This window comes from Diabrotica undecimpunctata, chromosome 7 (assembly GCF_040954645.1).
Source record: "Diabrotica undecimpunctata isolate CICGRU chromosome 7, icDiaUnde3, whole genome shotgun sequence".
Classification (NCBI taxonomy): domain Eukaryota; kingdom Metazoa; phylum Arthropoda; class Insecta; order Coleoptera; family Chrysomelidae; genus Diabrotica; species Diabrotica undecimpunctata.
In genome coordinates, this window is record NC_092809.1 from 90348798 (window position 1) to 90376614 (window position 27817).

A 27817-nucleotide genomic window follows, 5' to 3' on the forward strand; every position below is an offset into this window, starting at 1 on the left:
CCATCCGTCGTTCATAATCAGCAGGGAAAATTTTCTTAGTTTTTTGCAATTTGTATCAATGGTAAGTGTTTCTTTTAAAACATGTCGTACAGTTCTAGCACTAATACCAGTTTCTATTGAAATTGGGTGCTGTTTTTATAGCACTATAAATTAGTAAATAATTAAATTAATTTTACTGTATAAACAATAAAACATTTTAACCAACCTGTATATTTTTAACATGTATAAAACTGACTATTTCTATTGTTTGTTTAATATGTACTTGTGTTTTTTTTTATGTTTGCTTTTTATGTTTTTTAATCACTAATTATAATTATACACTCAAGTGACATTGTCTGTTAGTAGTCTAGGCGGGATCTGTTTTGGATTGGACATTTTCCATAGGAAGCTATTTTTTATCTGGAATTCCTTAAGGATGTTGTCAATATCGATAATCACGATATGCGCCAGTCGCAAACCCTGTGCTAAATTTTTTATTTGACAAAATCTGAAAACAATTGAAAATTTCTCATTTTTTTGCTCCTATTTTCGTTTATAATTCGGAAAATATTGATCCTAGAGAAAAAATTAAAAGAAGTTAAAAGTTTCGTTATTCAATTTTACACAATATTTCGTTAGCTAGAAATTGAAAATTTAATGTTTATTGTTGAAAACATAGCAATAATTGGAAAAAAAAGTACAAAAAAATGAAGTTAATCCTTTAAATGTTTTCGATTTTCTAAACTTGACTTACAGGCTCCATATTCCGCCTAGAAAAACCTTTTAATATGTTTAAAACGTGTGCTTAATTTTGTTAAGATCGATCGGATAGGTTTTTGCATAATAATTTTGCAATCAAGCCTACTGGAAAAAATCGCAAATTTTCAAATTTATAGTAGGCCCTAAATAAGGCCCTCAGATAGTTGTAACTTTTTTAACATATAAAGGAAGGCTCAAACTTTCAAACGCTTTTTGTAAAATTCAAATCGGTTCACTAGGAGAGCCTAGAAATTTTTTTAAAGTTTTAAACATTTTTTATATATATTAGGCTTATAAACAAATTGAATAACTTTACGAGCTTTAAACATATCAATTTCAAAATTTATACACTTAAAGAACATGAAAAGTCGCTTCTTTAAAAAAAAAGATACATTCGGCTTACTGGTTGCCGAGATATTGAAGGTCAAAGTTGGCATACATTTGAAGTGTAACCATAAGTGATAGAGGGCTCGTTTTAAACAAATACCCTCGTCTTGTCAAGTACTTTTTATATGAAAAGTTTTACGTAATGCGCTTCATGCCAACATTCATAAAAAAGACAAATAAAAAACCGTTTTCGCGTAAACTGTCGCTCGGAATGCATGAGAGGTGGTGGTGGGGGACATTCACTCGAAATGTGAATCGGCGAGTTCAAAATCATAGCGCGCGCTAAAAATTGCATTATCTTGGCTTCTTGTTAACCAATTTTGCTCTTTTTTTTGAATCGATGTCTCGGACGACAAGGATTTCAAATATCATATTTTCAAATAACATTTTTAATTGCTAATTGGGAAATTTGCAATAAACAATTGTATGATAAACAAGTAATTGCATTTTTTCTTCATGCATTTTTTTTGAGCTTGCAATTTATACATTGAAGTAAATTGTTACTTTTAGTAAACAAATATGTATTTGTAAATTGTTAATAAATAATTTAAATTGTTAAAACAAAGGCGAACGAATTTTTTTTTTATAAATAAACTTTGTTTTGACTTAATCTTTTAATAATTTTTTTTTAGTCTTTTTCTTTTTTTGGAATGATATGTTTAAAGCTCGTAAAGTTATTCAATTTGTTTATAAGCCTAAAAAATGTTTAAAACTTTAAAAAAAATTTTAGGCTCTCCTAGTAAACCGATTTGAATTTTACAAAAAGCGTTTGAAAGTTTGAGTCTTCCTTTATATGCCAAAAAATGTGCAACTATCTGAGAGCCTTAATTAGAGCCTACTATAAATTTGAAAATTTGCGATTGTTTTCCAGTAGGCTGGATTGCAAAATTATTATGCTAAACTTATCCGACCGATCTTAACAAAATTTAGCACACGTTTTAAACATATTAAAAAGTTTTTCTAGGCGGAATATGGAGCTTGTAAGTCAAGTTTAGAAAGTCGAAAACATTTAAAGTATTAACTTCATTTTTTTGTACTTTTTTTCCAATTATTGCTATTTTTTCAATAATAAACATTAAATTTTCAATTTCTAGCTAACGAAATATTGTGTAAAATTGAATAACGAAACTTTTAACTTGTTATAATTTTTTCTCTAGGATCAATATTTTCCGAATTATAAACGAAAAGAGGAGCAAAAAAACGAGAAATTTTCAATTGTTTTCAGATTTTGTTAAATAAAAAATTTAGCACAGGGTTTGCGACTGGCGCATATCGTGATTATCGATACTGGGCACATCCTGAAGGGATTTTGGCAAAAAAATAGCTTCCTATGTAAAATGTCCATTATGGTCTGAATTTCTACAGATCCCGCCTAGTCTATAGTGTGATGTCACTCAAGTGATATTGACTCCGGAGAGGACCATCAAATATTCATCGTTAAGATATATTGTCAGGTATATTGACAAAGAAAAATCAAATTAAATACATTTGTAGAGTATATTATGTAGTTTTAGAGTATTACTTTGGATGTCAAAATTGAAAGTAAATATAGTATTTTATAAAATGAAAGGAAAACTCGGCCATCGAGTAATTCAAGCTGACAGATACGAAAAGTCATAATACAAATAATATAGCAGGAAAAATATTTAAGCATAAAATGGAAATAAAAACCATAAAAATGTGTAAAAATAATTATATTTCAACAAAAAATTATTTCAAGTGTACTAACAGTCATTTAATTATAAAATTTATTGATACTTAACTCTATATAACAACATATACCTCATAGAAAACCAAGAAATAACGGAAAGATCATAGAAAATATAGCTCGATAAACACCAGCTCAATTCGCGATTGAAAACAAAGTATCTGACCTCTGGCGGAATAAATTTAAACTACTAAAAGTGCTATAAACAAACCAGACAGCTGTTGATTTGAATAGAATTATTAAATTTTTTAGTAAATTTCAGCATTATGACTATGTCACAGTATATTGCCAAAGAATATTCTTTATAAAGCAATATACTGTGACTACGTTAAAGTATTTTAAATCAAATCGATATTGTCCTATTCCTCAATGCAATTCAAGATCGACAAAAGATATTTCTCCATTTCTCTTTCCTAAACTGGAAAACTTGAGGAAAAAGAGGAAATCAATAAAAAGAAAATACCACTATCATTAAGTCAATAACATACTGAGAGTACATAATTTATTTTCTTGAATAACAGAAATACAAATACTTACCATGTTGGGATAGTATCGTGAGGTTTTTTCCTCATGATTTATTAAGGAATCTTTTAAAGACAAATCATGTGCTATGATCTTTTTTGACAGGTGACTCTCCAAGTTAAGGTTGATTTCATGTAATCAAATGAACTATCTTACAATCAACTCAACAAGTTATTTATTTATGTTAATATACAATAAAGTACTTACATGTCAAAAAATAGTATAAAATAAAAATTAACATATTAAAAACATAAGGCATAATATAAAATAATGCATATATTAGGTAGTAAGACAAACATTACACAAAACATTATACTCTGGGTTCCCAGGTATACACAAAATAGGATTCTGGATTCATCAATACACAAGCCAGTTCCAAATATTTAAGTTAACATTTAAGAATTCATCACTTGAAAACTGCTTCCCCTTTAACCAATGGTCTCTTTGCTTCACCACAATACTCAAAGATATCATTAGGCTAATTTCCATTTTTAAATGATAAAAATAACTCGTCTTAAACCAAACTAAACATGCAAAAGCAATGGTAAACATTAGTTATTTACACAATTTATATCGGCCATGACACTGCAATCGACCTGCCTTCAACATTCAGTTTCAATCGCGAATAGTGTAGTCAAAATATGAAATATCAAGCAATCAAGTAAAATATAGTATGTAACCGTAAGGTATTATTAAAAACAGCAATAAGAATCCAAATAACGACTAATGGGTATTTATCAACTTGACACAATCAATACAATAGAAAACCTATAACTAAACAGAACAAATTATTGTCGATATTTAGGCATATATATATATATATATATATATATATATATATATATATATATATATATATATATATATATATATATATATATATAGTAAACTCTTAAATATTGGGAAAATCTGCAAGAAATACTCTAATGTGTATCAATTGTTTCGCCGAACGTTTTCGCCAAAGAGAATTAATTTGGCTTCTTCAGGTCTGAAAAAACGTTCGGCGAAACAATTGATACACATTAGAGTATTTCTTGCAGATTTCCCCAATATTTAAGAGTTTACTATTTAACTAATCTGCAAAGATTAAATTTCTTTTCTATATATATATATATATATATATATATATATATATATATATATATATATATATGAAGTTAAATGTGTCGATAGCAAATTGTATACCCAAGCTTAATCAAGCCATTCAGAACGATGCTGGGAATATTTATATTCACTATGCATCAACAATTTACCCATATAAATTACCATCATTCTTGTACTCATTGCGTCGAGTAAGGACGATAAATATACGAAGACGGTTGCGTTTCGATTTATTTCAAGTCTCTTACCACTCCCTAACACGTGTTTCTGGGTCTACCCGTCATCAGAGAGAGTTTGTAAGAAGACTCAAACCACAGAATACTAAGTTGTGATTAGTATTCTGTGCTCAAACTAAATCAAAACGCACCGACTACTCTGGCAATTATAGGAAAAACAATTACCAAATTATGCTACTAGAGACCTCTAGTGAGGAAATATGAAGTTAAATGTGTCGATAGCAATTAAAGTAAATTGTATACCCAAGCTTAATCAAGCCATTCAGAGCGATGCTGGGAATATTTATATTCCACTATGCATCAACAATTTACCCATATAAATTACCATCATTCTTGTACTCATTGCGTCGAGTAAGGACGATAAATATACGAAGACGGTTGCGTTTCGATTTATTTCAAGTCTCTTACCACTCCCTAACACGTGTTTTTGGGTCTATCCGTCATCAGAGAGGCAGCTATAATTGCCAGAGTAGTCGGTGCGTTTTGATTTAGTTTGAGTCTTCTTACAAACTCTCTCTGATGACGGGTAGACCCAGAAACACGTGTTAGGGAGTGGTAAGAGACTTGAAATAAATCGAAACGCAACCGTCTTCGTATATTTATCGTCCTTACTCGACGCAATGAGTACAAGAATGATGGTAATTTATATGGGTAAATTGTTGATGCATAGTGGAATATAAATATTCCCAGCATCGCTCTGAATGGCTTGATTAAGCTTGGGTATACAATTTACTTTAATTGCTATCGACACATTTAACTTCATATTTCCTCACTAGAGGTCTCTAGTAGCATACTTTGGTAATTGTTTTTCCTATAATTGTCAGAGTAGTCGGTGCGTTTTCATTTAGTTTGAGTCTTCTTACAAACTCTCTCTGATGACGGGTAGACCCAGAAACACGTGTTAGGGAGTGGTAAGAGACTTGAAATAAATCAAAACGCAACCGTCTTCGTATATATATATATATATATATATATATATATATATATATATACATATATATATATATATATATATATATATATATATATATATATATATATATATACAGACAAAATTAATGAACTGAGAAAAGTTTTAACAATCAGCGCTGTAGACATTATATTAAGATGAAGTGTTTCGAAAAAACTAAATCAATAACAGGAACGGTACAACAAATAAACATAAATAAATAAATATGATCACTTTTGAACATGAACACAACACAATAGCTTTTATATATCTCTTACACACACATCTGGTAGCTTCCAATATTAAAATTAAACTGCCTAATTCTGTAAAAAATAAAACGAGTTTTTTGAAACAGGACATACATTCTCGCCAGATGATGTGACGTCATCAGAACAGATGGTCCCACGCATCGCCAATAAATTGAAATTACTTCATTGAATCTGCAACGATAAGTGCTATTAATTAACAAACAGATGTTATTAATTCGACAAAAATCTAATTTAGGTTGTAGTACGTAAACTATTGACATAGTTCTTCTTCTTTTCGCTGTTTAACGATGTGAATTTATACTTGACATCTATATCTAGACATTGTACGTAAATTCAACCTGTAACGTTGGAATGCAGAAAGTTAACCGCAACGAGTTGCACACTATATTATATCTACGACGAACAATAAGAATGGGCTATTGAAATAAAGGGAAGGTGGTGGAGTCTAACATGGTCCAAGAGGGGTCTAATACACGCATACACTAATACACAATGACACAGAATAACCTGCTCGATACAAGCTTCCGCTGAATTCTCAATACTCGACACAAGTCTACGCTAAATCTGACCTATAACAATCTAGTAATGAAGGAGAAGAAGAAGAATTAAATATTTATTCGCCAACGTACACTGCTTAACACAGGACTTCAATCAAATAAAACAGAATGTTCGTTTTGTTAACCTATAAAGCATGGAGCATCAAATGATATAAATAAAATACGAAAAGACAAAAAAAATAGCGCCATGCAAAAGGTGATTTATTAAGCGTATAAAGACTACAGCTAGGCATGGGTTTTTGCATCACGTCCAGTACTACACAAAAGTCAAACGTCTACTTTCATATTATCAAAGGATAATGACTAATTTCTTGTGAATTGGGCACTATTTCTTCTCTTATATATAATACGATATTTTTATTTGAAACAGAACATTTACATAGCACAGAGCCCCACAGTTTATCATAGAGTTCATCCTACAGCATGGACTACAGGTAAGTGCAATATGTCACGTGATAGGATTTAGCAAATAGAATGCAATGGCATATAAAAAAAGCGTTATGCATATACTCTAAAGCTCCCAATACATGCAAACAAATAAACTATTAACTATCAAATATATAAAAAATATTTAAAAAGTCAGGAAACGTGGAATTATATACAGATTATGTTTTAGAAATCGAAAACAATTATTAACAAAATAACACTTAATTAATAAAAACATAAGAAAAAGAATATGAGGTCATAAAAGCATCTCAAAATTAACGCTAACAGATTATTGTAAAAACAAAACATCTGACCCCAATTAGACACAGTATATTTTTTCAAGCAATAAGTTGTTAACAAATATATGACACAAAAATAAAAAAAAATAATAACGATAAACATATAAAACAGATACCTACCAGATATAAAAAGAACATTAGATACGAAATATGCTTTTTACCAGCAAAACTGCTGACACACAACACATAACAAAATTAAATAAAAATCTAAAATACCGAAAAGGTATAGATATTTGAATCAGGTCTAGAACCTTTATAGATATATGATACATTCGTATATTATGGATAAAAATAATTCGGTATGTATGTACAAGAGTCAAAGTTCACGTATTGGAAAAGCCAAACAAAAGACGCACCGCAAAAATAGTTGTATGAAGTATGTACTGAAAACACAATAATTAGTCATTTTACGAAACCCCAGTTGTAAATTATCTATATTTTCGAGTTGTGGCTTACGTGTAATCATAATGTGATACACGTAATTTAGAACCAGTTTATTTAAAGTAGTGAGTCAAAATACATTCATAATTGTTAGAACAAAGCAAAGTCTATTTTTCGAAAAACGATGATCATTTTTTCAGAAAATTATATTAAAATTTAGGGTGTTACCATGCTTCGGGAAGAGTCGGAACAGTTCGTCTGCTAATAATTCTGCTTCTTTTCCATTTAGCGCATCGATTTTTGAACGAATTTTGAGGTCATTTACAAGCGTTTTATGGTCATTATATTCGTTATAGGGAGTCCACATTTCTTCTTCCAGTCGGTCAAGTATCTGTTTCTTTGTTGTAACCCCTTTATCGACTCCTATGGTGAAATCAGCATAAATTTTATTTTGTACCTGCATATGTGATTTATCTACCTTGTTTGATATATGTATTCTTTTACACTGTTATTGTATGTCTGATATAGCTTGGTAAGGTATTTTGGAATTTCCTAAGGTACCATATAAGGTCTGTGGTCTTCTTTTACACTGCTGTTGTATGACTGGTATGTTTTGGTCAACTGTTTCGGCAATTCTTGCGGTACCATCTAAGCCCTGTGGTCTTCTTTTACCTGGATACATTGGCTTAATAATTTCTTCGTATTTTGCGGTGTGAGATTGGTGACGTAAATGACCTGGCCCATCCATGTGGGCGCCTGATACGTCTAGAAGAGCTTTGTAGATTTTTTGATCGGGTAGTGTAAATTGTGTAGGTTCTATAGAGAAGATCGGATCCTACAGACTAAGTGTAGCTTTAAAAATGTGTGAATCCATTTGAATCCTATCTTTACCGAGCTCAATTGTTACGTGTCACAGATGGCCTCTGTGTGTCTCTATACGTCTCTGCATACCTCTGTCTACGTGTCCATAGATGGTCTCTAAGTGTCTCTGCATGTCTCTACGTACCTCTGTCTACGTGTCATACAGGGCCTTCGTCGCACATCACATCAAAACGTCACTCGTTACGTCAAAACGTCACGCGATACGTCAAAACGTCATGTTTTTATGTCAAAACCTCACGCGTTACGTCAAAACGTCACGTTTTTACGTCACAACGTCTCGTTTTTACGTCAAAACGTCACGTTTTTAGGTCCACACGTCACGCGTTACGTCAAAACGTCACGTATTTATGTCAAAATGTGACGTTGTGACGTAAAAACGACATGTCAACAGCTCTCACCAAAAAAATTTCAACAGTGTTAATTTATTTAAAAGACATCAAGTTATTCAATTGTCTTTAATGTAATATTTCTTGTATTTGTTATATCCACTAATAACCCTGCGCGGTTGATGTGGTTTTGTGATTGCAATTGAGTATTTGTGGTGAACGAAAATAATGTCGTATGCGAAAGAACAGAAAGGACTAGAAAAATTGTGGAATGAAATACTTTCTAAAGCTAGTTCTGATGAGCCAATATCCCCAAAGAAACGTCAAAGGTTAGTGGATTCACGTTTTAAAACACAAGCTATGACTTTGTAATCAACCAGTTCTTAACAACCGAGAGCAGAAGAGTTTCGTTTAAGAGAAATTGAACAGACATCCAATGTAGCAGAAGCGGATCTGTCAGAACAGTATTTTTTTCCTGATAATGTATAACATATTTCGAACCTAAATGCCAATACATGTGATATTGAAAAGTTGTTATCGAGGATGTTATTGAGCAAAATACAATCTTTCTCGAATATATCTGACGACGATAATACTACGATTAATGTAGAAATGTTACAATCAACCGAGTGGGGACCTGTTACCGGAAGTAATTTGAAAAACTTTGATTTTCAGAGGAAAATCCAGGAATCTGTAGTTCTTATATGATAAATATGACTCCATACGACTTTTATAAACTTGTGATTATTGATGACATAATTAATTAATAAGTTTTTGGGGCTAATAATGTGGATGGGACTTCTTAACTTCCTACAATTTCTTGATACTGGTCCAAAAAAACCATATATAAAAATGAACTTTGTCAGTTAATGTCAAGAAATCGTTTTCAATTACTTCTAAAGAACTGACACTTCGCTGACAATAAAGCTGTTATGGAAGATTAGTTCTCTTTTGTCAAAGCTCAAAAGAAATTTTTAAATGCCAATTGTATAAGAATTTTTATGTATTGACCGTTTAAAGAGCGCTTAAAATTTAAACAATACATTAGCAATAAGCTCAACAAATTTGCCATTAAATTATTTTTAGAAGATGGCTATTTGTATGACTTAAAAGTATACTGCGGACAAGAAAACAATCATGCTAAAAATTATATTGTCCCAACAAAAGTAGTAACAGATTTGACGAAGAATTTACTCGGAAAGAAGCGAACAGTCGTAATGTTGACAACGAAGTATTTACCTGAAATGGTTACTGTGCATAAAAAATCAGGAGATATGCAGAAGCCTAAATTCATTATTGAGTAATAGGCACAAAAGTTGTTTATATTGATACTTCAGGTAATCCGAATTTTTAGTAATTTCTATTTCTCTCGATAACTATATAATTTTAGATCAGAAGAAATCGTATAACACATCTCTTAGACGCGGGGTCAAATGGTATCGTAAACTTGCGATCGAGTTTGTAGTTGGTGCAGCAATTCGCAATGCCTACTGGCTGCATCAGCAAGTAACACACAATAAAATGTCAATAACATTTCAGGAAGAACTTACAGAAATTAGATGCGAAATGTTTTTGTATTCCCATTCCCAAATCTAAAATATTTTAAATTTTCAGGTCTAATCAAAAGAAATGCCTTTAAATAAACGATATCGTATATCAATAATCATATTGGTGAGTTGTGTATAGTAGTTGTTGACCTGCATCTCCTTCGTCTTTCCTGTGGTGTCCATTATAATACTTTTTGTTATTCTGTTGTCGTCCATTCTTTGGACATGTCCATACAAGCGTAGTTGTGATATTCTTCGTTATTCTGTGTTTAAAGTTTATAATTTCTTAGATTCTTTCATTTCTTACTATACCAAATTTTGTTTTTTTTTTCGACAGGTTTTCTTTAGTGATTGTTCTGTCAGAGCTTGCGTCTGGTATACGTCTGCTATATGACGGATACACGCTAGCTTACGTCTGATATGCGTCTGGTATACGTCTGATGTACGTCTGATATGTCTGCTATACGTCTGCTATGCGTTAGATTGCGTCTTACATACGTCTGCTATTTTCGGTCGCATTCAGGAACTCATCGAAAACTCCAGGGAATCGCCTTCGGGGGCATTCTCCAACAATGTGATGGAAGGTCTGTCGTTTGTCATTAAATTAAATTTTATCGAAAATGTTTTACATTATATTATTAATACATTAGATGTTCGTTTGTAATCCTTCATGTAACGTTTTATATTGATTTTTAATTATGTATTCTTATTGTATGCCATACTATAAATAAAACACGTATGCTATGCGTTAGATATCTGTTAGCTGATGTTTAAGCGATAACAAACGATTTTTTAAGTTATACACCTCTCTGTGGGAGCTGGACCTATGTCCAGCTGTGGATGTTTAATCACATTAACGTTGAGAACTATTAATGTACCGCTCTGTGGGAGACTGTAAATAAGTGAGCATTCAGAGGAGACTCATGTATAGTTTTGAACATTCAGATGAGACCCTTGTAGTGCAGTAATCATATGGCTGATATCTTCAGCAAGTAATATATGTTGGTTGGTCATACTGTGCGGATAAGATTCATGTTGAGCAGTGATCAATCAGATGATATCTATATCAAGTAAGATACGTTTTATCATGTAACCATACAGCCATACCTCTTTGTAAAGAGCAGGTGTATGATTGGAAGGAGATCCATGTATAGTAGTGATCAATCATGGGAGTTTAGTGTGTAGAGGTCAGAACCTTGTTGAATTATGATGATTCGTATATTGTAACGATCGGTCAGAGAAGATTATATAGTCGATGATTGTTGGTTTGGTCATATTTTAAGAATGGTATACATTCCTATTCGTTTCATTTCCAGTGATAGCCGTTGCTGTACGTTTTATCCATTTCAATGACATATGATTTGTTTCGAAATAGAGAGAGAGAGGCTTTTTTCGATCAGTTCTGTACGTTCATTGGAGATCCGTGTATAGTAGTACTCAATCAGAGAAGGTTATATAGAGGTTGTTTGTTGGTTTGGTCATACTGTAAGAATGGTATACGTTCTTCGATTAATCATGTTCTATTTCTAGTAATACCTATGCGTGGTTGTACGTTATATCGTTTTCGGCGTCACCTCGCCTTTCATACATTGTTTCGAGAGAGAAGAAGCGATAGGCTGAAGGAGTGTCTTTTTACGATAGCAGGTGCTAGATGGTTTGGGCAGGGCAGATGTAGCTGACAGGGGTTGTGACGAGATGATGAACTTTAATAGACGTGGGATCCCCCTCAAATAGATCCAATATATGATATAGCGCCGTTTTGGCGATGTTGTCATATTTGTTTCTCTGTTAGCTTCAGTGACTACTCTCCTTTAGTTCAACGTCTATTATGTTAAAACCGATTAGTAGCAAAGAAAATTCGATATAGTGCCTTTTTGACAATGTCTTTGTCAATGTTTTTTGTTAAGATATTCGATATGTCCTCCTCTTTCTAACGAGCCCTCACTCGCAAAGATCGGACCAATAGAAACGGAGATATGACGTAATGCCATTTTGGCCATGTTTATGTTTTTGAAAAAGATGAAAAAGACAGAAAAGATTTGATTTCACGTTCAAAGCGTCTATGTATCTATTGATACGTATTTCGACTTAATAAGTCTTAACAAATCGGTAAGATAGTTTCGAAACAAATTCAGATTTCTGCTTTAATCTGGAGCCTTCTAAAAATTGCAAGGCATGGCCAGACGATGATAAAGATGTTAATAGAGACATGGGGAATCTAAAATTTGCATTCCACGACATGTCTATTCATCTAAGCAGAAATCTGTTTCTCGTACTCATACAGAATAGATCCGAATAAAATGAAAATGTGTGGAATGCAAATTTTAGATTCCCCATGTCTCTATTAACATCTTTATCATCGTCTGGCCATGCCTTGCAATTTTTAGAAGGCTCCAGATTAAAGCAGAAATCTGAATTTGTTTCGAAACTATCTTACCGATTTTTCTATCAGATGTCGCTATTGCGTCCATAACGAAGCCATGTTATTGTTCCTTCCTTATAAGACAGAGAAGATTATTTTTCACGTTAAGAACGGCTAGGAATAACTATTCTGATGAGACTTATTAAGTCGAAATACGTATCAATAGATACATAGACGCTTTGAACGTGAAATCAAATCTTTTCTGTCTTTTTCATTTTATTCGGATCTACTCTGTATGAGTACGAGAAACAAATTCGTTAGGGATTTCTGCTTAGATGAATAGACATGTCGTGGAATGCAAATTATAGATTCCACATGTCTCTATTAACATCTTTATCGTCGTCTGGCCATGCCTTGCAATTTTTAGAAGGCTCCAGATTAAAGCAGAAATCTGAATTTGTTTCGAAACTATCTTACCGATTTTTCTATCAGATGTCGCTATTGCGTCCATAACGAAGCCATGTTACTGTTGCTTCCTTATAAGACAGAGAAGATTATTTTTCACGTTAAGAACGGCTATGAATAACTATTCTGATGAGACTTATTAAGTCGAAATACATATCAATAGATACATAGACGCTTTGAACGTGAAATCAAATCTTTTCTGTCTTTTTCATTTTATTCGGATCTACTCTGTATGAGTACGAGAAACAAATTCGTTAAGGATTTCTGCTTAGATGAATAGACATGTCGTGGAATGCAAATTTTAGATTCCCCATGTCTCTTTTAACATCTTTATCATCGTCTGGCCATGCCTTGCAATTTTTAGAAGGCTCCAGATTAAAGCAGAAATCTGAATTTGTTTCGAAACTATCTTACCGGTTTATGTTTTTGTTTTTTTTTGTTAACGTATTCGATATCTCCGAATTTTTTTATAATATTTTGACACAAGGGGTTGTATTTAAGTGTAGAAAATAAGCAACTTTTTAAAGTTGTTAAAAAATATATATATAGTTTTGACACAGAATAATAAACAATCAGAATGCCCACTCTGCTTGAAAAAATAAGTATGTGCATCTCGTTCGCGCAGACGGAATCAGCCATGTTTTAGTCGGAACCAGTGCTGTTCAGTGACATTTTATCTGGTGTGCATAGACAAATTAACCCGGTTTAATTTATTTACGGCAACTACAGACATAATATGCACTATTTTATTCGTACGTTTAGTTGAAGAATAGATTAATTATTTCAAATGTACTAAATCTCTCAAAATTTAAATTACAGTTCTGTCGTAGCTTGTCAGAAATTTCTCAATTCGATTCTCAATAATTACAAAATATGAAAACAGTGACACAAATTTCCTACTTTTTCATCTACTGGATGTATACTTTTACAAGGATTTTCTCAAAAAGTTTGTCTCATGGATAGAAGTGATGTTGTCCATGAACGTATATGTTGTTCAATTTTTGCTATTAAAGAATTCATCAGAATCTTGAACTCCTTCTTTTTTTCGATTTTTTTGTTCCCTTTTGTATTTAAATTGTGTTGAATTGAATAAAACAATTATTTATAAAATATTTTTTATTGAAACAAATAATTCATAACAATTTAAGAAATAACCTGGATTTCGACAATTGTAATAAAAATATTGAATCTGTAAATAATTTATAATAATAAAAAGTAGAACTTGAACGTGTCCAACAGGTGGAGTCATCAATTATAAGCATAGCCTATTTTATATCAAATTGAGATACAGCAAGAAAACAGTTTTAGAAGAATACGTAATACTAATTGACATATACATTGATTACAAGGAAATTTTATCTGGTATGTCATGCATTTTATGCTTCACAGAACTGTGATTCTGAATTTCTTATAATTTCCACATATTTTTACGCGAAATCAGCTATATCCATTTTAACTGTCATGATTCCAACCAAGTTATTGAACAAAATTAAAATATTCAGAAAAAAATATTAAACAAATATAGGTAAACTTAACGATTATCTTGGCATTAAAGATTTGAACCACCCTGTACATATACTCGTATGCAAGGTTTAAAAAACACTTCAAACGGAAGATTAGAAATTAAGATGAAAAAATCAAAGTGATGATTGTTGACCTGCTCACAACCCTTCAAGAAGAACTAAAACAAGTTAAAAGTAAAAACAAAAAATATAAGATTGTTCTAGTATCTATGTTTCATCCTAACACAACACGTTGCAAGAACAATACTCACAAGGGTTTGTTAAGTTTTAAATTTTTTTAATAGTACAAGATCCCGCTGCAGGATCACTAAGTTCATAACGTAGTTAATCATACTCACATTTTTACATACATTTTAAATTAAGCAAAATACATTGATAAATAGGTTGCCAGTAAAAACTGGCCGCAAATCATTCATTCATTTATTTTTTAAATGAAATACGCTGCTCATGACGTATATTATGCATGTTTTTATATCAAATTAAGGCTAATTTCTTATGATATAAGGTTGATTGAGAAAAAAAATTCGCACATTAGAGTTGCCAGCTGTTAAAAACGCGAGGTATCAAAGATAAAGTAAAATAAAGTTAGCGCACAACGACAAGTGATAATATTATGCATATTATTATAGATCTATTGACGCACGACTTAAAAACTAACACTTCAAACCAGTAGCGTTGCGCGCTAGCTGTCTTTTACTTTATCTTTGTTACCTCGCGTTTTTAACAGCTGACAACCCTAATTTGAGACCATTTTTCTTAGATAACCTTATATCATCATATTAAACATTAAAAACTAGCTTCAATTTGATATAAAAAGCATGCATATATGTCATGAGCAGCGTATTTCATTTATTAATGAAATTATTGACTTTTTGAAAAATTAATTTTAAATTTTTTTGAATGAAAAATAATTTTTAATTTAATTCAATTAATTATTATTAATTGAATTAAAAATATTTGAGACCACTTTTTGCTGGCAACCTATTATCAATGTAGTTTCCTAATTTTAATTGTATGTAAAGTTTAATCATTGTTTAAATAGGACTAGTTAGACAATCCTTATGGAACAAACGTTTGACTTTCAGTCTGCCGTCATGTGGCGGCCTCTAGTCATAAATTTAAAAAACTATTAACAGAAACTTAATTCTCTGCAGGGTTCTATTCGAGTATATTGGCATCCTGTACACGGATGCCAGATTGTGAAGAAAATATAAGACTTTAATAAAATGCTTATTGTTATTATCGTTGTATGCGTCTAGTGAAAGATAACTTGACTATTTCGAGCAAATATTTCAAATTGTTTTTATACTTTGAGACTTGCTAAATCTAAATCGGTTAGTAATCTATTTAAATGAAGTAGGTAAATGCTTTTTTAATTTTTATTAGTTTACCAGATATTTAATTTGGTTATATGATTTGCTAGAAAAGGATTAAATATTTTATTGAAATAGACTCGATTGCTATCGTCTTAGAACACTAATGCGGAGGTTTATTTTTTAGTCAAGACGTAAGTTTTATCATTGTTTAAAAAAGAAAATCTTTTTAAACAATGGTTTTATGTATGTTTTGAGAAAATTAAATTTTCAATCTTTTAATCTTTAAAATGACGTTTGAAAATATAGTCAATTTATGGGTATGGTTTTTTGATAATGCTTTTGAAACAAATAAACACATCGATATGCCACAACAAGAGGCAACACATATTTAGGGAAAAATTAATCTATGTGTTGGGATAAAAGGAATAATAATTAACAACACTTTAATAAATAGTATCCTTTATTTTATTTATTTATGTATTTTATAATATAACCACCATTTTTGTATTTCTGTTTACATAAATGAAAATGTTTTTTCAATCAACTCGCCCGATTTGAGCTGTTTATTAATGAAATAATTTTAAATGACAAAGTGATAGATATTGTAAAAATTAAATTCGCATTATTTTAATACTTATATACCACTTATCAAAATTCTAATATCTACACATAGACAATATTAACGAAATAATAATTCATAACAAAACAAAATTGTTTACATTAATAATTATAGAAATTGATTGTAACATTGTTTTCATGAACTAAAATAAGCAATGTATGTAGTGCGAAACACTATTGGCACTGGTTGAGGTTGTTTTGCTATCGAATACGTATGAAAAACGCGTGGTGTCGTTAACAAACCTTCCTTTTCTACCTCTCTATATTTTTTTGGTTTGCATTTAGATATTTTTGGACAAAATGCTTACTGCATAGAATTTTTTTTTAAATCGGGTAGCTTCAGACTTTCCAATGCAGCATTACCTACAACAATATTATTATTAACACAACTGAAAAAAAAAGCAACTTTCTGCACAATAAAGTAAAAAAACAATTTAAGTTCTGTATTCTAAATATAAATAACTTTGCAGTTATGCCAATATATGTATATATATATATATATATATATATATATATATATATATATATATATATATATATATATAAATCCCATAGGACTACCAGAAACAAATTTTTGGTAGTCCTATGGGATCTAGTCTTTCACCCATTCTAAGTAGCTATGTCATGGATGATGTTATCAGTGATTGTATCAACAATTGCACTTTTTTCATTCCTTTTTTTTTAAAGATATGTAGATGATTTAGTTTTGGCACTTCCTCAACACAAAATTATTGAAATAGTCAACATTTTCAAGTATCATAATCAACATATACAATTTACAGTTGAGGAAGAGGTAGACAATTCTCTAGTTCCTTAGAGTAGGTTTCAAGTCCAGTGCTTTATACAGGTTGGTGAATTGTTTGCAGTTGGTAAGTTTGGTATGGTTGATTCGTAGTCTTGTAATAGTCGATGCTTCTCTTCTAGTTATGAAGTCTAGGGAGAGATGACCAATAAAAGATTGAAGTTTATGAAAAGTTGTTTTGCTCTTTTGTTCTAAGTTTTGTCAAGTATGCTCTACCGACTTTTTAAAAACGAATGTCGAGATTCGTTAGCTAGTTGAATTGGAGTGACTTCAGTCACCACATGGTTGGTAGCTTCTTTGGCAAAATGATCTGCTGTTTTATTACCAGTAACTCCGGTGTGAGAAGGCAGTCATATGAGAGAGACTGTTACATCGTAAGCAGAGAGATTTTGGTATTATGTCATGAATATTTTGAACTAATAGGTGCTCAGTGAAAATTGTATTGACTAAATGGATATATGAAAGTTAATCTGAACAAATGGCAATATATCTGTTTTGATGTGAGATGCATTTAAAAGCCAACACAATACTATATAGTTCACCTGTGCAAACGTTGCATATTAAGGGTAACCGAGATGATCTTAAAAGTTCATGTTTAGTGGTTACTGCACAACCAATGCCAGTGGTAGTTTTAGAAGCATCTGTATAGAGAATTAAATTCTAAAAATGCTTTCTTTATAAGCAGGTTAGAAGATTCAAGTTTGTTAAAAATTGTGAGTGAGGTATATATTAAAGGGAGATCTTTAGCTCAGAGGGGAAGTAAAGGTAGAGGAAATGAACTAGTCAGAAAAAGGTCAATATTTTTAAGTAGTGGACAAATTAATTGAGGTATAGGTTTTATGATAAGGTGTTGGTTATTGTTAGTGGAAGAAGACGGCATTGTGGCAATTAGGGAATGAACGGGATTAAATGGATTTGCGAATGTAGATGCAGCATACGAAAGTAGAAGTGATTATCGTCTTGGGTAGGAGAAAGTTTATTAGATTCACGGTATACACTCTCAATAGGACTAAAGCGAAAAGCGCTCAGACCTAGAAGTAGTTTTATTGGCACCCCATTGAAGATGACTGAGGGTTTTAAAAATGTTCAACCTTTTAAAACAATTGATTTTAAGTTCAGAGATTTGATTTTTTGAAGGGAAGTGGAAGGGAGTGGAAATCCCTATGGAAAATTTTATTAATTTGGCTTTGTATAAGTTTATATGAGGTTGGGACAGATTTAACATGGCAGTAAATGATTAGGTCATCAGCGTATTGAACATATTTGATAAGAGGCAGATTTCGTTGATGGCAGAATGAATAAAGTTAAACTTAATGCAGATTCTAAAGGGACACCCTAATTTTGAGGAAGAGATTAAAAAGTTTACCCTTGGCAAGGACTTTAAAGATTCTTTCAATTAGATATTTTTTTACAAATGAGAAAATATTACCATTTAAATTATAGTGGGAGATTTTGTCAATGATTGCTTTTCTGGAGATTGAATAAAATGCCCCTTCAACGTTAAGTACAGTTGCTACGGCATCTTGTTAATTATAGATTGCTTAAGAAATGTGTGTTTGAAAAATAAAAAAGTTATCAATAGTAGACCGATTACGTTGGAAGCCGGATTGAGCGTCGGGAATAATATTATACTGTTTAACGAACCAAGTGAGTATTTCATTGATCATTGTTTCAAGAAGTTTGCAGGTAATACAAGTAAGAGAAATCAGAAGAAAGATATTGGAGTTATAGATGTTTGGTCAAATTTTTTAATTGGAATGATTATAGAATTGCGCCAAACATCTGGGAATTTTTGTGTGTTCTAGATAAGGTTATAAAAATTTCGAGAAGTTTGGAGAGAGATGTATTAGAGAGATTTTTTAAAACTATATAAGGGATACCATCGGGATCATCAGCAGATTTTGTACATGAAAACAAGGTAAATATTAGTTTATTTAGGGTAAACAAGGCGTTTATAAACGTGACATCGTGTGGAGTTGACGAGATGGTGGAGAAAGATTGAGCGCGTTAAAAAACTGGGAGTAAAAGCCATATTACTTTTATTGAATCTGTCTTCAACCCCATTAGCGAGTGTGTCGGAAATGAATTGACTGTCAGAGATAACTGTGTTGTTGAAGATGATAGGAGAAATAGTTAGGATAGAAGAATAAAGGATGACTAAATTCATAGGATGAAGGTTAGTTTTATTGCCTTGGATTTGTGAAACAGTTTTTTTTATAAATGAGAGTGGAGTTATCATATCCACTGGTAACTTTAACATCCTAATATATAAGACTAAATAATTAAACTAAATTGTAACCTATAACTTTTAACGGGTTTTTACCCAGATATTTAGTGGCTCAAATAATGTACACCTAGACACTGATGATGGAATATGGATTCCGAAAACGATTTGTCTTCATGACATAACCCGTTTGTGTTCGTTTGTTTTTTGTAATGATCTTTCTTTTATCTTAGTATAGATTAGGGCAAGATCTTTCATTAACGATTGTCAGCGGTATGTCAGTGGTAAATTTACTGGCTTCATTTAGAGGGTCGTTGGTGCCCTAATGTAAATTTTTCAAGATCATTCTAGAAAACCCTAATTTTTGTGTTTTTATAGGATTTGAGTGCAGCTTTTAGTTCGAAATAGTTTATACGAGAATTCGGATAATTGGTATCTTGTGAAACTGAGGATGAATAATGAAAGGGCGAAGGAAGAAAAGAGTATATATGGTTAGGTCCAGATTTGTTGCAAAACTTTTATTTTAAATTTTCTGCCAGAATCTTGGCTGTCTCTTAATTGTCAAGGATAACCTTTCGATTAAAAAAGAGATTGGATATTTTAAGGTTATTTTTTATTAACAATTTTTTTTCCACACTGGACTTGGGCTAGTATTTGAAGTACATAAAGTTTTCTTACTTAATTAAATATCGTGTCTAAATTTGGCAAAAGATAAAGTAAAAATATACAGAGAGCAGAAAAAATGAATAAATACGAGAGAAAGAGAGAAATTATATTCATCATGTATGCTGTAATTAGATTTGACATCAGAAGATTTATCAGAGGATGCACTTATATATACTTTTGTAAGTCGGAGGTAGGCTGTTCTTTTAACTTTTTTAAGATTCTAGTGATACGGTTTTTTAGTGATCTTTTCCTTGTACCTATGTAGAGCTGCAATAAGTCCTTTTGAATACCATCTATGTTGGAGGATTTTTAAGCTTCTTGTAGTGGGGTGATACATACAAAAGAGTTCTTTTGTATGTATTACGGATTATCTTTGTAAATCATTTCTATAGCGGAAATATAATAAGGTTTCATCGAGTAATCCAATCAAAGATTAGATTTGGACATTTTTTGGCTGGTTTGGGTGGCATCGAAAATGCCGAAGGAGGAAAAAAGCTTAATAGAGCAAGAATACCGGATGAAGATAGAATGGTAGGAGTATCAGGAGGACTGTCATTGAAGTGTCCCCTTTTTTGTCCTACCGCCAACATGGGCTTTGAATTAGTACGACGAGGGATGGATAAATCCATAATGGCAGCCAGGATGGGTATGTAGTTAACGGAGATGGACTCAATTTCCGAAGATAGAAATTCTTTTGATGAAGTTAAGGATTTAGGATTAAGGACTCCTTAGAGTTAGCTGAAAATGAAGAAGAGGGAGGAGCATTAGCTGCAATGAGTGTATGATCTGGTCAACTGGAGACTTTGCAATCGGACCTCACGGAACGACCCGTAAGCTTACAAAGAAAACACTATAGTCTGTCAGAGAATAAAAATATTTTAAAGGATGTATTTTCATGGTTAATTAACAGAGAAGATTACACTTCGAAGTTCACCTTGTCAGGGATTACAAATGTTCAGATGTGTAGTCCTGGTTACCCAGACCGTAACACAATACCTAAATGTGAGTACCTAATAGACCCTCTCCCAAACTAGAAAGAAAGAATAAAGGATCTCACCTATTTCTTGGGATTTTCACTGGTTTTCTTTAATTACACCAATATAGCCGCAATTAAATTCGACTATTGAAATATAAAACCAAATTTGATACTCGTTTTCTTATCACATTCTGATTAAAGAACTTCGCTTCGTATTGTTAACTCGTCGATGAATTACTTTATCTGTTTAACACTGTTTAAATCTTTAAAATCCGTGAGAAACTTTAAAAAGGGTGTTTAAGCTTTGACAGTTATTTGACGTTTTTTGATTCGATTATTTGAAGCTTTATTTGTAAACTTCAACATTTTATTAAAAAAACAGTTTGAAAAAGTGCTTTTTAGCTTCTAAACATTTATACTACTTCTGATATTGTTCATGTCATACGGCTGTACGTAGGCTCAATGAAAAGCTGGTGTAAAAGCACAATTAAAAAAAAAACAGAAATTTACATAACCAATAACAAGAAACAAGCTGAGATATTGCAGCGGACAGATCTCCCTTGCATTTTTCTGTGGCGATATTTTACGAGTACCATTATTTTAATGTTTCAAAACTAATTTACTTCTTCACTGTGTATGCCATTTATAAATCGAATTATAAAATTTAGATATTCTTTTACAATGTGTTTAATTTTCAGCTCTTAATGTTAATAAACAATGAAAATATTTGCAATTTCTTAAACAAGAAAAAAAAATGCTATTTGATTTCCTCTGGGCAATAGAAGGTTTTGGTTTTTTTTAAATGTTTTTTTTATTAGCTTTATATTGAGCCTAGATACAAGTGTATCACATAAAAAAGACAAAGTTATTAGAAATTTTTATATGCTCAAAATTTGTTATTCTTCAAACTGATTTTTAAAAACAAATTTAATATAATCTTGATGTTTGTTTTTATTAATTTAAAACAAAGCCATAAAAATCGATTTTTATTTACAAAATAACCCTAGAGTGACTGTTTGGACAAGTACAGTTGTTTAAATAATCGGTCTCCTGGATAAACAAATTGAATAACTCTTAAACTGTATGGTCGTTCTGTATGATATTTAGCACACTTTAAAAACTCATTAACTGCCATAATTTTAAATAGTTGTATTACATATCGTTATACAAAAAAGAAAGTTATTTATATTTATTTTATTTATATTTATATTAACATTTATAAATTTTACTTTAAAAATAAGGGTTTTTAAATTATCTCGGTCAATTCTTTATGTATTTTAATTATAAAAATCTCAATATTAGAGAACATTTTATGATCTATAACTTTTATTTTAATCATATATCTCTAACATGAATAAGTAACGTTTTATGCGCATAAACTTTTTTCACTTTTTGCGATTGTTTAATAAAAAAGCAAAGCAAAATTAGCTGTAGTCTTCACATAATTGTCATCAGCTACCCCTCATATACCTTTTAGAGACTTTAAATATCTGTTTAAGATTTTTTCAGCTTTTTTAGAGTTGTAGATCATAAAAAGTTATGTAATTTTTGAGAGTATCCAAATTAAAATACATAAAACTATTAACCGAAATAGTTGCAAAAGAAAACCTTATTTTTGCAGTTATTTATAAATTATAATAACTCTTTTTTGCGCAAAGACATGTAACATAGCTCCTTGAAATTATGGAAATGAATAAGTTATTAAAGTGCGCTAAATATCAATCAGAGCAAATAGTTTATAGGTTATTTAATCTGTTTATAAACATTTATAATAACGTTGATATCGTTTACGCCACAAACTTATTTAGAGGCTTATGAAAAACTGGTGAAAAACACACTTTCTAAAAAAAACAGAATCTTCTATGACCATTACTAGGCAAGAGAGCATTTTATATTTAAAACCAAAGCATTTTATTCTTAAAATCATACTTCCATTGTCTATCAACAGTAAGAGCTGAAAATTGAAGGGACACTAAATGAAGATCTGAATTGTGCGTTCCAACTTACATATGGCATATGCGGTAAATAAGTAAAAATTTATAACCCGTTAAAATGATGGTATTCGTATCGTAAATACCGCTTCGAAAAAGTAGAATGGAGAACCATTTGAGCTCGGTTTTTTTTTTTTAGATTTGAACTTTTTCAAAATGAAGCGCGATTGCAAAATTTGCAATATCTTGGCTTCTGTGGCACGTAAAACATAAATTTTTTTTAAACTGGGATAGCTCAACAAAAAGTTGTTTACATAATCGCTTTCTACGATAAACGTATCGTCACTATTTTTATTAGTTACATTACATACCATTATGCAAAAACAAAGTTATTAAAATTTATAAATTTCTGCAAAATCAAGGGTTTTTTGCAACTATTTTGGTGAATTCTTTATATATTTTAATTGAGAAACTCACAAATGGAAGAACTTTTTGAATCTACAATTTTTATTTTAACTATTTTTCTCTAAACTGGATAAAAAACGTTTATAGCCAAAATCACCTGTATATCTTTACAGATTTATTATTAACTAACACTCATATACCTTTTAGAACCTTCAAACATCTGTATAAAATTTTTACGTGAAACCAATAATTTTTTCCCAGATGGACCTTTGTATAAATTAGTTCTCCGATAAAGATGAACTTATTTCTACTTTTCAATACAATAACCAAAGATAGCTAAATAAATACATATTTAAATATCTAATACTTTGTTTATGTTTATTAACTTGATATTTACTCACTAATTTGTTTTTCCGAAGTTTATTATATCATAATTATAATACCAACGAAAACGTAAAATTCAAATTAATGCATCTCGAATATGACGCGTGCACCCTGGCGATAATAAAAAATGATGAATGAAAAAAAAAATAAACATTTTTTTAATTTAATTGCGTAACGGAAACGGTGTAAAATAAAAGAATATAAAAAAAGTTTCTATTTACTTACCAGAGTGTAATATCCATCTTAGGCAAGCCGAAGGATTTTTGTCGGAAATCTGAACATTCTTAATCAATGAATTTTGTATGGTGATAAACCACATTTGTAATAACAACAAATATTTCCGGCCATCTGTAAAAAATCATTTATTTATTATGGAAGTAACATTATTTTAATTTAAAATCAGTTTTTTCAAATATTATCGAATGTATGTATTATCCGGTAAAATTTATTTCTGAATAACTAATTTGTTCATTTCTCATACAATGTTTTTTTATGTTTTAAACACATATAATTAAAATGTTTTACTTACCTCGAACCAAATTTTTGTAATACACTTCCAAATAAAACAAAATATTTAAATTCTTTAAACTTATTTAGATATAGGAAGATTTAGAAGCCACAGTACGTTTATGTACAATTTTAGTTGACACGATATTTACTAGTTGATAGTAATAACTCTATTTTAAATGAACACGTTGTGATTCATGGTCTGTTTTTTGTAAGTAAACCTGTTGCTACTAGGTCAGTGAAATATTGCAACGCTGGTGAATTTAATTCAGTGGATCAAAAATGGACGTTTAGTTTAGTCCTTAACTTTTTCACATAGCACCATCTAGTATAATGTATATCAAACAAACAATGGTATATTAAAATCTATTGAGACAGAAAGAGTGGTGACATCTAGTGACTGTCTCAATTAGAATCAAACAAATTTATACATTGCGTTGGCTAACTAGTCCTATTTAAACAATGGTTTAATTAACTACGTTATGAACGTACTGATCCTGCAGTGGGATCTTAGACTATACCTTTCGAGAAATTTGAAAATAAATTATTTGAAATCTTTCAAATATTTCATAATATAATATCTGTTTAAATAGATGTTATAATAGCAACTTGAAAAGGTCTATGCATAACTTTTAATGAACAATAAGTTGTACGATACTTAAAATACATAAATTTAGTTGCATTAGATGTATTCACAAACAGTTTTTCACACTATTTTTGGTATAAAATGTATCAGTATATTTTAAAACTTAAAATACATCTAGATTTATTTTTCTTTGTTTAATGCTTGTATAAACTCTTCTAATTTTTCTTGAATTTGCCTTACTCTCTCTGAAAAAAATAATAGGAGTTATTATTTCAACTAAAAAAAAAACAGAAATGTGTTTCATTTTATAAATATCTTAAAAATACATTTATGACTATAAAGAGATAATCTAAGTATTTTTACTATACTCCATTTGAAAATTATTGATAGGACAGTTTTTATGACACAGCTGAGAACTCCCATCATTTTAATAAACCATTAATATAGATATTTACATAATCTGTTCAGGGATAAAATTTTATTAAGAAGCACCGACGTATCTTAGAAAATATTAAACTTTGCAATCGACGCAAAATTTCTAATTGTCAATTATTTCAGTTCCAATTTTTTATGTCTGATATTAATAATTTAGATCTTTATAAGTAAAAAAAATATAATTATATTTAAAATCATTAAAACTATTTTTTAAAAATGAAATTAAAAACTTTGAATTATTTTGAGCTATACAAACGCTGTCATTTAACGCGCGCTTTAGGTGGAGTCATTCGTCACGTTAGTGTTTGTTTAATAATATAAGCGTTTTAGTTACTTCATCATATTTAACATATATTTTCAGTTTTCAAAAAAACCTTCTTGCACGTATTGTATGGTACCCTAGAGCAAAAGCACTATTAGAAGTACACTCGATAAATTGTTTTTCCATATTCCAAACGATGCAAAACTATGAAAACAATGGTGTAAGGATGATAAGAGATAATGTATCTCCAATGTCATGTCTATAATTGTTGTGAAGATTATTTTAATGTAAGTATGTTATATTTATATTCAACTTAGTGTGAATTAGTCAATAGTAAGTACTTAATTTTATCGTAATTTTACGAAATTTTAATGACATATTATTTATTTTAGGTTAAGGAAGATATGGCAGATTATATTGAATAATATAATGGAATAGCAAGGAGAAAAACATAACCTAGAATTGAAGAAAGGATCATATCACATAAAGAATCATCTCCTCCAAGACACCTATTTCAGTAATCATACCACTTATTGTAATCTATACAATTGTAACAAAAATTGGGAAGTTCAAATGAAAAAAATCATTTAAATTTGTTTTATTGAATCTCTTATATAATTTTCAGACAATATTAAATCAAAATTATAAAGAAATCAAATTGAAATTATTCATCAAAGTAGAAATGCGAAGATTTCTATTGACGAAACCAAAATTCAGATTTTTGAGTTAATCTGTGCCTTCTATGAATTCCAAGGCAAAACAGACGATGTTAAAAGATGTAAGAGAGATATGGAGAATCTAAAAGTTGCATTTCACATCATATCTCCTTATCTAAGCAAAAATCCTTGGCGAATTGGTTTCTAGTACTCATAAAGAGTACACCGAAATAAAAGAAAAAGCCAGTTGAGATTTGATTTTACGTATAGTGCCTCTGTATATTCGCTTATACGTATTTCATCCTACCAGGAATCATCGAATCTGGTTTCATCTGGTAAAGCAAATTTAGATTGACGTCCATGTACTAAGTTTGACACTGATGTAGTGGTTTCTTCACTATTATAAATTACAAATATAAATCTATGTCGGCTCATGCTTTCTCTTATAATGTTCACTTCTTTATCCTCGTCCTTTGACCAATGCATATCAATTTGAACCAGAGTGTGAACCAGATAATATACATATGCTAATATTTTTTTTTGAAATCTATGTTATTCATTTCAAAATTGTGACGGTTATTCTGCGATGCATAAATATTTGTAAAATGTAGAATGCTCTCGATTACTTTTTTATCAAAAAAGAATGAAAAAACTTCAATATATGACTAGCTTCCATGTTTGGCTTTTATATTGTCTAAATATCAATCAGACTGATGTTGAATTACTACTGAGCACAAAGGAGTATCTGTTGTTACAACTTGAGACAAATTTGGGTTTACTTTTTTTGCCTGGTTTTTTCTTTGGACATTTTATCTATGGTTCAGAGAAATATCATAATCAGAACCGTCAGAATTCCCAATCACTTGTATTTCATATGTACCTGCAATATCTGATTTTATTGATTCTTCACAAATAATATTATCATCAATGTCTTCTACATCAGAAACCTAATCTAATCTCGGCGGCAAATAAACCACATAAGTGAGTCAGCATTTTCACAATCTGAGTCTTCCTCTAACAAAGCTATTAACTCTTTAGTAGTTAGTGCCATCTTTATTTCATATTTCGAGAATTTACTGAAATAAACAAATGCACTACTATATACACGCATTCACATGATAATAGTTTATGAACTTCATAATATATTTTTATATTTATATAAACAAATAAACAGAAATTAGATTAAAAAAAACAAATATAACGTTTACAGCACACAGAAATTCTATAAATAGAGAATGATGTGTAATGACGAGATCGTATGTTAAAATTTTAGATTTTTTTGAAGTTCTGTATAAGGTATTATCTAATAAGAATAAAATTTTACTTTAATTTGTTAGAAAACTATAAGATGCCTGTCAAAAGACACATGAT

General features: G+C 30.5%; 1 protein-coding gene and 1 long non-coding RNA gene across 3 annotated transcripts in view; one reads left to right on the top strand and one right to left on the bottom strand.

The window, feature by feature from the left end:
* LOC140445566 (uncharacterized) lies at nucleotides 1–26382 on the top strand. The gene is made up of 3 exons (XR_011951418.1): nucleotides 1–61; nucleotides 25890–26077; nucleotides 26183–26382. It is a non-coding gene; the product is annotated as an uncharacterized lncRNA (long non-coding RNA).
* Nucleotides 25125–27817, bottom strand: part of Opa1 (Opa1 mitochondrial dynamin like GTPase) — a 213901-nt gene continuing 211208 nt past the window's right edge. For both annotated transcript variants that reach the window (XM_072537687.1, XM_072537686.1), the window contains one exon: nucleotides 25125–25338. In XM_072537687.1, the coding sequence (XP_072393788.1) occupies nucleotides 25274–25338 (65 nt within the window). In that variant the 3' untranslated portion in view covers nucleotides 25125–25273. The remainder of the gene's footprint in view (nucleotides 25339–27817) is intronic.